The 14,074-nt window shown below is 38.3% G+C and overlaps 1 protein-coding gene and 1 long non-coding RNA gene across 3 annotated transcripts in view; one reads left to right on the forward strand and one right to left on the reverse strand.

Annotated features, from left to right (window-relative positions):
* LOC107518286 overlaps nucleotides 1-8,358 on the reverse strand; it is a 68,306-nt gene extending 59,948 nt beyond the window's left edge. Inside the window, exon 1 of the long non-coding RNA XR_001598810.2 lies at nucleotides 8,268-8,358. This is a non-coding gene — a long non-coding RNA (uncharacterized LOC107518286). The remainder of the gene's footprint in view (nucleotides 1-8,267) is intronic.
* Nucleotides 8,359-12,200: 3,842 nt separating this feature from the next.
* The window catches only part of PCSK1 (proprotein convertase subtilisin/kexin type 1), a 37,840-nt gene continuing 35,966 nt past the window's right edge, over nucleotides 12,201-14,074 (forward strand). The window contains exon 1 of one of the 2 annotated variants that reach the window (XM_016159785.2): nucleotides 12,201-12,570. In XM_016159785.2, coding sequence (XP_016015271.1) covers nucleotides 12,394-12,570 — 177 coding nt within the window. In that variant the 5' untranslated portion in view covers nucleotides 12,201-12,393. The other variant, XM_016159786.2, reaches the window with a different exon arrangement.

Consider the following 14,074-nt stretch of genomic DNA (forward strand, 5'->3'; position numbering starts at 1 on the left):
TGATTCAGTGGAAATACTTAAAAGAAAGATTTTAAATTATATAAACCAGCAGATGTTGCAGCATGAGATAAACTCAAAAGAGAATTCCATTTATAAAAAATCATTTACATTTAAAATATAGAAAACTTTATTCCCAAGTGCCAGAACATCTAGGCAGACAGCAATAGCTTGAACACTGTTAGCCATATTTCTACTTTAAGCAACATTTAATGTGCCACCAAAGTGAAAAACTGTTTACAAGAGGCTTACTGGTAAATGATGATTTTAATGCACCTATTTTCCATGAGAACTGAAAAGGCCTAAGCCAGAAATGCAGACCAGTGCAGAGAACATCCTCTTTATGCAAATCTTTCCAGCTAGTCTCTACAGGCTCCAGAAAGGGTGAGGTAGAGCAAAAGAACTCTCAACTCCTGTGACTGCTTCTATGACTACCCTGATTCAGACAAGATAAATTATTGACTGGCAGGCTTAACTTATGTCTTACCTTCATTTCTTATATTACTAAGACTCATTTGGAATGTCCTTGAGATTCTATGTGTTATTAAGTGCTAAGAATATTTTGACAAGATCAAATATACCCTAGCAAAGTGAAATGGAGAACTGAGGCAATTTAAAAAAAAAATCCTATACCTAATATTTTACTTTCTCCAAAACAGGCATGAATTAAGACTAAAATGTTAAAATTTTCTGCTTCATTTTACTTCTAATCTTACTCTATGCCTACACCTTGCAGAAGGATGCAGAGAGCAGGCAATTGTCAAGTAAATTTGATCCCCATATATTAAGAAATTTCATCCCTTGGTGCTCAGTAGAAACACCTAAGCATACTCCACACCACACCAACTCGGTCATAATCTGGGTGCAGGTCCATGGCATTAATATTGTTTAAAAGCTACTCAGATGATTCTAATGCAACAAGAATTGACGACCACTCACAATCAATAAAATCTATAATTTGGGCTAAATACCACTTTAAACTGACTATTTATAGTTCTTTAAAAGTTAGTAATTGCAAAATACCTACTTTCTTTGAGTCTATGTAGATAGACCCAAATAGATGACTGTACTTGAGTAGTTTAAGTGGTTTCATATTTGGCACTTGGCTCTTTTCTCTAATTTCTCAACACTTAGATGCAATAAGCCAGAGGTTAAGGTGGGAGGTGGGAACTGATAACATCTTTCCTGGACTACCTAGCTGACTTAAAGCAAAAAAAAAAAAAAAAAAAAGTAAAATTTCTATTAAAGTGTATGGATAATGATCCTATATCTAATTATTCATTTTCATAAGAAAGACTTTTATACTTACTGTCAGGGCATTAAAGTTGAGTCCAACACTAATAAGCTCTGGAAGTAAACATGAGCTATTTTACTCTTTGTGAGAGGACCAGAGCCCTGTATCAATGTGTGAGCAAATTATCACTTCAACCTAATGACTGTCTTCCTAATTGGCTCCAGGGAAGTTATATATATATTTTTTTTCTTTTGGTAATTACTCTGTGTTTTTCCCCCTGGTTCAGTGGCATTTTCTCTAAAGAGATAATAATAGAGCTAGCCTAATAGTAGAAAATAGCCTCGGGCAGTCTATTTGAAATGCTAGAAGAAGGAGAAAGAGAAGGAAGAGAAAGAATGAGAAGATAGTGAATAAGTTGAAGAGGATGTTGACAATGTAAATAACAAAAAAGAAAAAGGAAGGAAGGAGGAGGAGGATGGAGAGAAGGAGAAACAGCAGCAGGAGTGGAATAGGAGGCAACAACTAGTGAAGGGCTTTTCTCGGTGTTTCTTATGACCTCCAAAGGTATGTGTTACAGGTCAGATTCCTAAGCTCCATACTATCCCAGAACCATAATGGGAAGAGGGATGTTTGGAAATTTTAATTTTAAGCTAACGCTCCAGGTGAGTTGTATGCATAATAAACCATTTGAAAATTATTGACCTATAATACACTGGGTACTAATGCCAGAAGTGCTATCCAGTTTAATTCATTCATTTTTCAAGCTTCCAAGGAAACAAAGGGTAATAATATTTTAAGATAATATAACCCCAGAGACATAATGCTTCTGGGATTAACCTCAAACCCATGGGCAGTTTTCTTTGATGCAAAGCCCAGAAAGTGACAAGAGAAGAAAAAACAAAAATCATGACAGCTTAACGTGTGCCGGGCCCTGTTCTAACTGATTTACATGATTTAGTCACCTTCGGTTCTCATAAATAGTAGTCAATATTATTTCCCTTCACAGATGAAAAACCTGTAGCTTCAGGTTAAGTAAGTTGTGCTAATTAACAGTGTTAGTAAGGGACAGAGAGGATTCACACCATCAACTGCTCAAACTATTAAACATCACATTAGTCCACACAAATAGAAATAGAAGCACTGCAGGCCTGAGTTCTAGTTTTAGCTCTGTCAGATTAATTATGGAAATGATGGTGGACTTAGGTTAGTTGTCCGTGAAGTGGGATTGGTAATAACAGTGTAGTGAGAAGCCAGCAGATGTGAAATCCTTGTGAAAAGAATTTAGTGCCATATAAATCTCAGTCGTTATACTCTGTAATCAGAGGACACATAGGCTGGATCTAAACATTCTCACATGAAGTTAGGAAATGGAAGTGAAGTAATTACGTCCCTATTCAATTGTGTGGGTAGAATCACAAGCTAGTTCTAATATCAGGAGGACAAGGTAGGGGGGAGGCAAACAAATTTTTTTATAAAGGTGCCCCCTTTGACTGTGTTCTCTGTGTGCTTTAAGATCTGACCACCACTCCTGATACTGACTGTTGGACACAGTGACTCATGCTTTCACACAATAGATTTCCAGAATACTTAACAATATTGAGTCAATATAGTACCATATTTTTTAACATGCCATTTTTAGAGAATGTGTTTAGAGGAAGCAACCCTCTAGGTATTCTCATTGCCTTTAACTCAGTCATGGTTTAGCCTTTACCATGAAATCAAATGCCACCTGCTCATAGAGGAAGGATCTGGTACCAAAGTCAAGTGTATGAAGTCAGTGATGTGAGCTGTGGGTGAATTCCTCCACCATTCTGCATTTCAGTGAACTAGAGCTAATCAAATCTGTCTTGCTTCTCTTGACAAGCTTATAGGGAAAATCAACCAAGAATATGCAGGACTATGATAGAAATAAAAGAGGAAAGGGAAATAAAAGTGGCATGTTGGAAACTAGTGAGTAGGAAAAGGGAAGAGAGATGTGAGAATTAATTGGGTGTCAGAGCCAAGTAGGTTTAAGCTCTAAATTCATCTTCCCATCTAACGTGCTACTACAACCACACAACCTTCTGCCCACTTGAAAACACTTTTATAATAAACTGTGATGTATCCAATCCAAGGTGCTATTTTCTTAGTAAAAACAATGATTGTTTACTTGCACCACTAGACAATGTCATAGTTATGTTATACACAATAACTGCATCAGGCAAGTTACTATTACAGCCCCATTTTACAAATGAGAAAACTAAAGCAAAGAAGGGTCAAAAACATGTCCAAAACTCCTACCTAATAAATCATAGACATGCGATTCAAACCTAGGCAGTCTGGTTCCAGATTCGGCTCTTTCTGTGCTTACTGCTTTTTGAAATAGCATCCACCTCGAATTCATGCTGGTTTGTCAAATGATGTCAGTTTTTCAGTTAACATTCAACTCACCTTGCAAATAAAACTAAAGCCTCTGTTTCTGCTTTGTCCAGCAATAGAGAACCAAGAAAGGAGAAACTGGATCATCAACCATTGCACTTTCTCATACCCATTTTTTCCCCAGCTTGCCCCACCTCCATGTGTAGATGTGACTGCACCCCTAGATTCCTGATAAATCTGGACTAGAGAGTCAAAAGAATGTGAGTAGCTTTAATTTGACCCCATTCACCTTGCTAACATCCCTCTCACCCCCAACCAAGTCCATCTCTTTCCCAGGTTCATGGGCTGGGAATGAACTGTTGCTGCCCATTGGCTTCTTCCTGGGATGTAACCCAGACTTAGCCAATACACATTGGCCTAAGATACTCGGCCCACTGGTCTCTGCATCCTTCTTGCTGTAAGAAGCTGTGCTACGGTGCGGCCAGGTCCGAACGGTATAGGAAAGAGTATGCAGGAAGCTCTAAGGAAAGGGTTGCAGACACAAATGTTCAGAAGGGATGAGCCAATAGCAAAATAGAATGGAATGTCAGTTATAAGAGCAAATTGTCTTCAAGCACTTGATTCCCTCTGCTATGTTTTGTTTTCCCACTTTTGATAGAGTTTAGGATATCTGATCTCTACTGTAAGGGGGAAAAAGTGGAGAAAATGACACTGTCTCAGTGTCTGAGAATGGGAGGATAACTGTTGCCATAAGGGAATTCAGACCCATATTTTTAGCTTTTAAAAGAAGTCAGGAAACCAGATTTTTATTAGACATCTCCTGAGTTTAAGTGGCAGAAACCGATTTAGAATTTTTCAAGTAATGTTTTATAGACCGATTCTGCTTTCACAGATTTTTTTCTCGTTCCAGTTGGTGGTGGTCAAAGAGGCCCAGGAGGGCAGAGAAGAGAGATAAGCACTGAAGAACCAAGTCGTTTGTGCTAGGGTAGGCGGCAACTTAAGATTCACCCTCCCCCTCTCAGCGTTACCTATAGAATTGGTCACCTTCAGGCTTGCTTTCTAGCAGAATCACTGAAGATAAACAACAATGAAATGAATATAACTTATCTTTGCCTCTCATCACTGTCTGGTTAATACTGAAATTAATCTGCTTATTATTTAAATAAATGTAATACTTGAGGAATTGTATTGAAGCTGTAATAAACAGGCAAGGAAAAGGAGGCCTCAAACAATCGTCTCTTATTGTGGTTAAAAGAGCGTGCCGACCTTGATCTCAGACATAACAGTCAAGAAGCAGAATCAGTAAAACTGAAAAGTGATCTCTTGACATGTGCAATAATAAGTAGCAAGGATCATAAACACAGTGAAATTTTCGTTTTCTCCAAAAAATGTAAATTTGGATATTATGAGTATACTGTGATTATTCTTATCATGATTTCAACAATTATTTTTGAGCGAAAATATTCTTTCTCAAATAGTAACTTTATAGTGAAGAATAACCTGGCCAATGCCAATTTAATCGAGGGATTGAAGATAGCATCACTAGTAATTAGACATGTAAATATCCATACCTCCTGTTCTAATATTTTTTCAAAATAAAATGTTAGAAAAAAATATTTTCTTAATAACCCTACCCCATCTATTTTAAACAATTTTAAAAGAATTTAAATCTATTACATACTTTATTTCTATTATTTTGTCTAAAGTAACTCATTAACATTGACATTTGCTTTTAAGCGTTGAATGTTGCTTAAATGCAGGAGGGATAATATTCAGAATGGGAAAATATAGATTGTCAATGCTTCTTTACTTGCTTTCTGCCTGTTAAAGGGCATGGTAATTGTTATTTATGTTTCTAAATACTTTGCTTCCTTTATTATGGAAACCTCCTCCCCACCCTTTCTTTGGCAAATTACTCTTTCTTTATTGAAAACACTGAAATAATGATGTAGCTACTAGTCAAAATAAAACTTATTCCAGGTTGACCATATAACCTATATATGGCCAATAATAATACTAAAATTTTCTGGCTGCAGTGATTGGTCCAGGGTGAACATAGCAGACAAGTCTTCTCTGGGATTTTCATGTTGAACACAGAAAGGAAGTTCTTTTTTCTCTTTGTATCATGAACAAGAAAGCTGTGATCCTAGAAGTATCAATAGTCCTGTGGAAGAGCCTGAGAAATGAAAGCTGCAAAGATGTAAAAGCTGAGAAGTGAGGAGGGGGCTTGGGCTGGGGAGCATACTTGATAATGCTGTTTAAGTCTCTGCTCCAGTCTCCTTAGACAGATTTATATTTCTTTATTCATGCTTTAGTTATACAAGCCAATAAATTTCCCTTTTCTTGCTTAAGCTAGTTTTAGCTAGGATACAGTTCTGTCTTTTGAAACCACAACAATTTTAATTCATCCAAGATGACTTTTGTTTGGATAGACAAAAATTATATATATATATATATCATATATATATATATATATCAGATGATACCTTTTATATCACTTCTACTTGTGGCTGTGTCAAGAGGAGGGGACAAGTAATATAGGTAAATTTCAATTTGAGAATAAATTCATTCTAAAGGGAGATACCTGAACCAGTGTAAAAGATAGCTGAGCAATATTAAAAAACAGAACACGGATCAGTGCTGATAGACAAGAAGGTCAAGAATTCTCAGTTCCAGGAATGAAAGAAGGTAAGTTTTATTAACTAGGTAAGTGGACTACCATCAATTTCAGAACAAAGAATTCAAAATTTGATTTGCATTACTGACAAAATAAATGTTGATCACTGGCACCCAGCATAATATAGAGCAAGTCAGACTTATGCCAACAAGAGTTAGCTCTATAGTTACCGTATACCTGGACTTCAGCGTTTCATGTGACAAGGTCTTTTCTGCTATCCTTTGACTAGTCGCTGGTAAGGTAAACCAGTAACTGTTTCTGAAGCATAATGATTATTAAATCAATTAACTTATAGGAAAGTTTCTGGTGGGTCTGTCTTCTATCCTGTCTTTGTAAATCTTTTTACTAATAACCTGAGTAAAATATCAATGGAAAGTTGTCTGCATTTTAATATAGCATGAATCTAGGAGAAAATGATTGGATGATAAAATCAGGATTCCAGACATCTTGAAAGGCTGAAATTTAGCTGGGGGTAGGATTTGTTTTGCACTTAGTCCCCCACCTCCACATGCACAGATAAAAACGTAAAAAATGTATAAGTCAGTGTGGAAACATGACTTAATAGCAGCACATGTGACTACAAATAGGGATTCTAGTAAACTATTAGTTCAACAAGAAAAAGAAGTAAAGCTAACTCAATTTTAGGCTATAGTGGCAGTAGGGTAGTTTCCAAAAAGAAGTGAAGTTGTTGTTCTGCTCAGCACAGATTTGGCCAACTGTATTTCATTTAATTCTGGGTGCCATATTTGTTAGTATATCTTAAAAAGGTCCTGCCTAGACAAGAATAACCAGGACGCAAAATTATTTTAAAAGACTGAAAATGTTTAATCTACAGTAGAATAAAAGTTAGGCAAGACATAATCTGTCTTCAAAGTCTGAAGAGCTGTCATACAGAAAAGAGATTGAGACTTATCAGTGCAGTGCTACAGGACAAAATCAGCATGCTTGACTGGAGATAGATAAGGAAGAACTCTGTAATCATTTGGGCTGATCCAAATCAAAGATAGGGCTGTTTTGGGAAACCCTGAATTATATTAGCCACTTCACAGGAATATTCCCAAAGTGCGTCATGTATTTAAGGGGCTATTAACTGGATCAATGCTTCTCAAAATTTAATTTCATGTGAATTACTAGGACTCATTAAAAAATGCAGATTCTGATTCAGTAGTTCTGGGGTGGGAGCTGACAGACTGGATTTCTAACAAGTTCCAAAGTGATACCTTTCCTGCTGGTATATGGACCACATTCTGAGAAGCAAGGAACAACATAGTTCTTAAAGTCACATTTCAATACTGAAAATATCGTTCTCCTGGAAAATATATTTCAGGAACAGAGAAAACAGCTATACACTGAGTTTTCCATATGAAAATGGCAATGTTTGAGAGGATAAAGGAAGCAGGAGCATTGGCTGGAAACAGAAGCAGGGATACTCAAAAACTCATTCAGTAAATGCATATTTTAAAATAATTTTTCGCAAAACCTGAGCTATCACATTCCCTGACTTCAAACTATACTACAAAGGTACAGTAATCAAAACAGTATGGTACTGGCAGAAAAACAAACACATAGACTGTTGGAACAGAATTGAGGGCCCAGATATTAACCCACACCTATACTGGCAACTAATTTTTGACAAAGTAGCCAAAAACATACAGTGGAGAAAAGAAAGTCTCTTCAATAAATGGTGCTTGGAAAATTGGAAAGCTACCTGCAAGGGATAAAAATAGATACAATACACAAAAATGAACTAAAGACTTGAATATAAGACTTGAAGCAATAAGATACATAGAAGAAAACATAGGCACTAAATTTATGGACCTTCATCTCAGAGGAGTCCTTGTGAACTTATTGAAATTAATAGTACCAATTTTTTCACTTTTAATAATTCAATTTTATATTATATTCAAGACTTCATCTAGTTCATTCAGTAAGAATCCTTCATAGTTAGTTATCCACCTCAGAGCCTTTCGGTGTACAGATTTTGCTTCATTATTCTCTTACCTCCATTTCTAGAGATTAGGGCTTCCCAACTCTTATAATTATAGATGACTCTCAAGATAGCCAACCTTTTCATCCTTTGGGAAGTTTAGGCCAGTAGCTTGATTCTGGGCTCCTGGAAAAATGACCAAACCAGATTGGCAATTAGTCAATCATAATCAGTGATAGCTAGTACTCATTGGTCTGGCCTCAAGGCAGTGAGCTCAACAAAGATGAGTGTCCATGACCTTGATACTTCTGGAATTTGTTGCAAGCATGTCTGTTTCCATCATAGGAAAAGGATCTGTGGATCTGCTGGAGGAATTTATGTTCTAAGTGCTTAATTAGCAAGTGTGCCCACCAAAATTTGGCTTCGAGAGGATAGATAATGAGAAAGAAAATTAAGGATTCCTGGCAAGTGTATCTTTAGGTGGTGATCCCAATATCAGTCTTTCTATACATTAAATATTTTTACTCATATGTGGCAAAGTAGGTGCATGGTAACTGCTAAAACACATATGTATTTTCCAATTTAGAATTTCAATATATTTTGTAATACTTAACATATAAATATTTAAGTACACTTTAAATCTATAGGATCCTTTTATGAAATTGCAATGGTAAATTTGGCAAGGACATAAAAGAAAGAGTTGCTATATTTAAAATCAAATGTTGCAAATGTTTTAATGATTGTAAAAGTTGTTTTGAAATTTTGTTCTCTAATTGTGCAAATAAAAATTTTTTACGAAAGCAGTTATCAACAATTTGAAAAGATTATCATTAAAATATTTTGATTAGAAATGGTATATAGGCTTTTAAGCATAAAACTTGAGACAAAAATTTATAGGGATGGACACAGTCACATTCCTCAATTTAAAATAACCTATATTCAGTTTGGATATGCTGCCCCAAATATTGCATTTTATTTTTGTAACAAAATTATATTACATGACAAAAATGTAATGAATCCCTTTACCAAGTCTCATACAGGTATCCTCAAATTTCTTCCAGTTGACACCAGTGTGCCACACAAAGATTGTTATTTTCTATGTTGTGAAACATTGCAATAGGTAGATTTTCCTTTATATTTTCTGAATATATTTACCAAATAGCTTCTGGTTTAATTACAGACTAAATGATTACAGACTCATTTTAATATACAGTTACTATTACCCAAAGGAAACAGGTAAGTCTATATAACAATTGAAAAACATTAAACCTAAGTTATTTCCTCACTCTCCTATTCCTCTTGAAAATTGTGAAATATTATTCTAAATGGCTATAAATTTTCTTTTTCTTGACCTCGATGGTTATACAGTGTTCACTTTGTGATAAATCATTGAGCACATTGTTTTATGCACTTTAGTGTGTACATTTTACTTCTTAGTAACAAAAGGTTTTTAAAAATTGTTTTCTAAGACTAATGAGATATGGCGATCTACATATCTCTGAACATATTCTTGCTTCCTGCTCAAACTAGCCTAGATCCTATTAGTCTCCAAGAAAACTTAATATATGACTAACTGTATCATTAGGCAGTTGGGAGTCATCAGGAAAGGCATGACATTCACTTGATAATTCATAGTGGAAATACACTCCTCTTCAGTTTCTGAATGATCTTGTTTTCTATATAAATCAATCAGACCAAGTAAATACTATTAAAACAAATTCAAAGATGACAATTGGCTCTTCTAATTCATAATATAACATATGACTCTGATGGGCCTGGAGGTTTGGATTCTACATCTATTTGCACCCCTCACCTTAATAAGTATTCATTTCTTCTGCATCTCAGAAATTGTAGCAAATAAAATCCATCAGATAAAATTTAGACAGTTTCAGAATAAATCACTGACATATATTGTTTGGATGGGAATATTATTTTCTTACTGTGAGAATGTAGTTTACCTTAATAAGCACATCAACCAAATGTTTATTCTAGGCTTGCACAGTGCTCCATTTAAGACAAATGTCTCATTAATGAGACACTGGACTTATCGACAATACTCTGCTAAACTGATTTACTCCACCAATAAGGGCAAATGTGTTCCTGCTCTAACCATACCTATCACTATTAAACATCTGCAATATATATAGATATATTTTTTTGTCTTGCTAGCACACAGCATCTGTCTACTGTGAGAAGGAAACTCAGAGAGCTTGAGGCCACAACTCAGGCTGAGGCATGAAGAGAAAAGAAGACAGCTCACCCAGCCATCAAAGCCACACATGCGAATTTAAAGAGCAGAGAGAAGGGCTATCAATCTGAGCTCATTCTGTAACATCTCATGTGAGATGTTATTGTAATACACTTAACTGTATCACATGATTTATTAACACAGCCATTCATTTTTGTTAAGAAGCTTATGTTTAAAGAAATTATTGATATAGTCCACATTTCTGCAAACATGTAAGCAAATGAAGAATTAGCACTACTCAGCATCATCCTCCAAGTGTAGTTTCATTCGCTTCCTGTAAAAGATATCTTTTGCTTCCTTTCTCCACAAACTCATACGCCTTCTTCCCAATCTTAATTTAACCCTTTTCTTCTCTTCCTCTAGAAAAGGCTGCGCCCCCCAGCGGTTTGGAGCTTAAAAAAAGAAAAGAAAAGAAAAAAACCTTTCATGGACGATATTTTTAATCACCTGCAATTTTACTTTTGGGCTGAGTCCAACACATTTCCCGCGAGCTCGATATAAGTATTCAAATCATGAACTTAACCACACTTCTCCCCTGCGGTAAATTTTTTATTTGTTATTTAAGAGAAGGGAAAGGCACAGAACAAAAGAAAAACAGCTTGATTCTGGCCAGTTGCAGAATAGTGGCAGTCCCTGGATCTAGAAAGAGACTGCAGCTCGGACCACAGGCGCATGTGGCGCTGTCCACTCCTCGGTGCTGAATACTACGCACCCGGGAATTTCCCGCCAGGTTCAACCCATCTGGATCAGAATAGGCTCCAGCACCGTAGACTAAAAGCTCGTTTCCCTGGGGGGTTGGGGGAGGGTCATTTAGACATTTGCTCATTCTCTTTCCACGGAAAAACGTTATTCCACAAAGACATATCGTGCATTTTATGAGAAAGTAATGGTACAGCTTCAGTTAAACACTAAAATGAAGAGCTCTACAGAATATAGAAAGTTTGGAATTAATGAAATCTGCCCTTTCTCTCCCCGAGTCAATATAACACCATGTGGGTGCCAAGATCCCCTTGTGATAAAGAAAATGATTTTCTGTTTTTAAAAATTGTGATTTATCATTTTTCTAATAAACACTGCAAAGTGTGTGGTATTAGGGTCTGCAGTATTTGAAACAATTTAGTTATTGTTTTTCTGAGGTTGAGAAACAGGAGAGAAGTAAGTAAACTTATTAAGTAAGGTGGTTGACTAGTTTAAAAATACATTTTTTTAAGTATTGCTTTAACGTTGTCTTCCAGAGGTGTTCATTTTCTTAGGCAATTTAGATCAGTTTCTAGAGAGTAGAAGCTTCCCTCCTCCTGCTCTTCCACCCTCTGTCCAATTTGAAAGCCTTAAGAGCCCTATTTTTTTTATAGTAGGTGCTGTTATCAACAGGGCCATTATAAGAATCTTTTTCCCTCTTTCTCCCACACAAGAGTTAAGTAGAGAAAATGGGCAGAGGGGAGGGAAAGTGTGCTGCGCTCCCAGCCTTCGGTTCTTGGTAGCTATACTAAAATGGGGCACTTCTCTCTGAGAAGTGGTTTCTCACAGCTACAGAATTTACGATCAGACAAGGAACAGAGTTAACTGATCCCAGCAAACGGTTCCTTCCTTTTCTCAATCCCTCCCTGCCTATTATAGCCACTTCTCCACCCCGCCGGGAATGCCATCCAGATCTTAGTCCAGGTAGATCTGACGTCAAGAGATGGCTTTCGTCGATTTGACGTGTAAACATTCATTTCCATTCCGGCTGGGAAGGGCTGGGGCTCCACTCAGCCCGGAGACCAAAGCGCTGCACTCAGCTCTCGCCGCCGCCCAGCTTCTCCTCGCACGTCTCCTATCTCCTTGCAGGGTAATCGGGAAAGAGAAGTGGTCCAGAGCCAGAGGGTAGAAAGGGCGAGTCTTTCTGGCTTTTCTCCTGTCTTGCTCCTTTTGCCCCTTTCCTTCCCACTTCTGTGAAAGCGAGTGTGTGAGCCATGGGGCGAAGAGCATGGACTCTGCAATGTACTGCTTTCGCTCTTTTTTGCGCTTGGTGTGCATTGAACAGTGTAAAAGCGAGGCAGTTTGTGAACGAATGGGCAGCGGAGATCCCCGGGGGACCAGAGGCGGCTTTGGCCATAGCCGAAGAGCTGGGCTATGACCTTTTGGGTCAGGTAAGAGTTTGCACTTTCAAGAAACTTTCTGGGGCCCAAGGGAATTGGCGGGACTGGAGCGCAGTCTCCCAAGTGTGAGTCCCAGATTGCACTCTCCTGATCCCAGTGGCAAAGAGCAGAAGCTTCTCCAGCTCTTGCCCCTGACGAGCTTGGAGAAAGGAGGCTTGCATTATTTATTGTTTGGGCTGGGCGCAGCCAGGCAGAGCGAAGCCGCTGCAGCTGGGTAGAGCTTATTCTTGCTGTTGTACACTCTGGACTTGAAATCTGTTTCCGCGCGGTTTAGAAGAAAAATCTTTCCACGCGTATTCAGCGAACTTGAGATGCACGCAGGTTCTTACCAACCAAGAGCCCCCGGGAGAGGCAGTGCGCTCTGTCCCTTGGGACTCAGCCAGTCTGCGTCAAGAGCCGGCTGTTTGCTTCTTTTCAATATGGCAGCATCAGATCCAAGTCCTTATGCAAGGGTCTAAGCGGGCTTGGAGATGTCCCCCAGAAGCCTTTGGAGGCATGCCCAGGGCTGGGAGAGCGCCTGTGGCTGGGACTAGCGACTGAGGGACTGGGGGGACACGGAGTGGCCTGGGGAGCCCGCAGGAGAAGAGGTGGGTAAAAGACATAAACCAACTCTCCACTCCTCTATCGAGAGCCCCGCATTTTCACCAGAAACTTGCAAAGTCCGAGCTCCACAACTTTGCTTGGTCAGTCCCCCTGAAGGGTCAGACTGCAGAGTTGATTGTGAGGAAAGGATATTTTTTTTTTTTCTTGTTCCTCCACCATATGCATATTAGCTTCCCTGGGGGTTTCAGCTTATGAAGGAAACTATTGCTTGTCCAAGTAAGGGCCGGGTTAGTAGATAGCTGGGGGCGGGGCGGGGGTGGCAAGGAATTATGAGGCGGCGCTGTTTAGCTGTGCCTTTCTAGGGGAACGCCAGGGGGTGTGAGTGCTAATCTAAGCTTTCCTTTTTCTTGGTTTAGACTCCAGCTCTCACCCCTTGCTTTGGAAGTTGGTGTGTGTTGAAGCCGGGGAGGAGGGAGTTGTAAAACATTTTGGCGCGTTTTTCTGGTGGTGGGTGGTAGAGATGCGGCTGAAGTCACAGATGAGTAATCAGCGTGGGCGTTGGCGATTCGACAGATCTAATACACTGGGGAATACGCCTTCCTTTGCCAGAAGCTTCTTTTTCCAACTTTATGAGCCAAACTGTCTTTGAAATACCCAGCAGGAAAGTCAGTACACAAATTGACTTCGTGTCCCAGTAACAGACCAAGACTTTTGCTTTTGCTCAGATCTCGTTCTGTGCCAGGCCCTGTGTTAGGAGCTGAAGACTGATAGGAGGAAAAGAAACTTTAAAAGAATCAAGAATATAGAGGAGACTGGTTTAGAAACAAATGCTTGCAATTACATGCAATTGGTATAGTAATAGAAGTTGTGCCCAGAGTCTCAATATTTGTTTACTGAAAGACTGAATATTTGTTGATGGAAGGAAATTAGGGAGGGATGAAATAAGACAGCA

Source organism: Rousettus aegyptiacus, unplaced genomic scaffold (assembly GCF_014176215.1).
Source record: "Rousettus aegyptiacus isolate mRouAeg1 unplaced genomic scaffold, mRouAeg1.p scaffold_m13_p_8, whole genome shotgun sequence".
Taxonomy (NCBI): domain Eukaryota; kingdom Metazoa; phylum Chordata; class Mammalia; order Chiroptera; family Pteropodidae; genus Rousettus; species Rousettus aegyptiacus.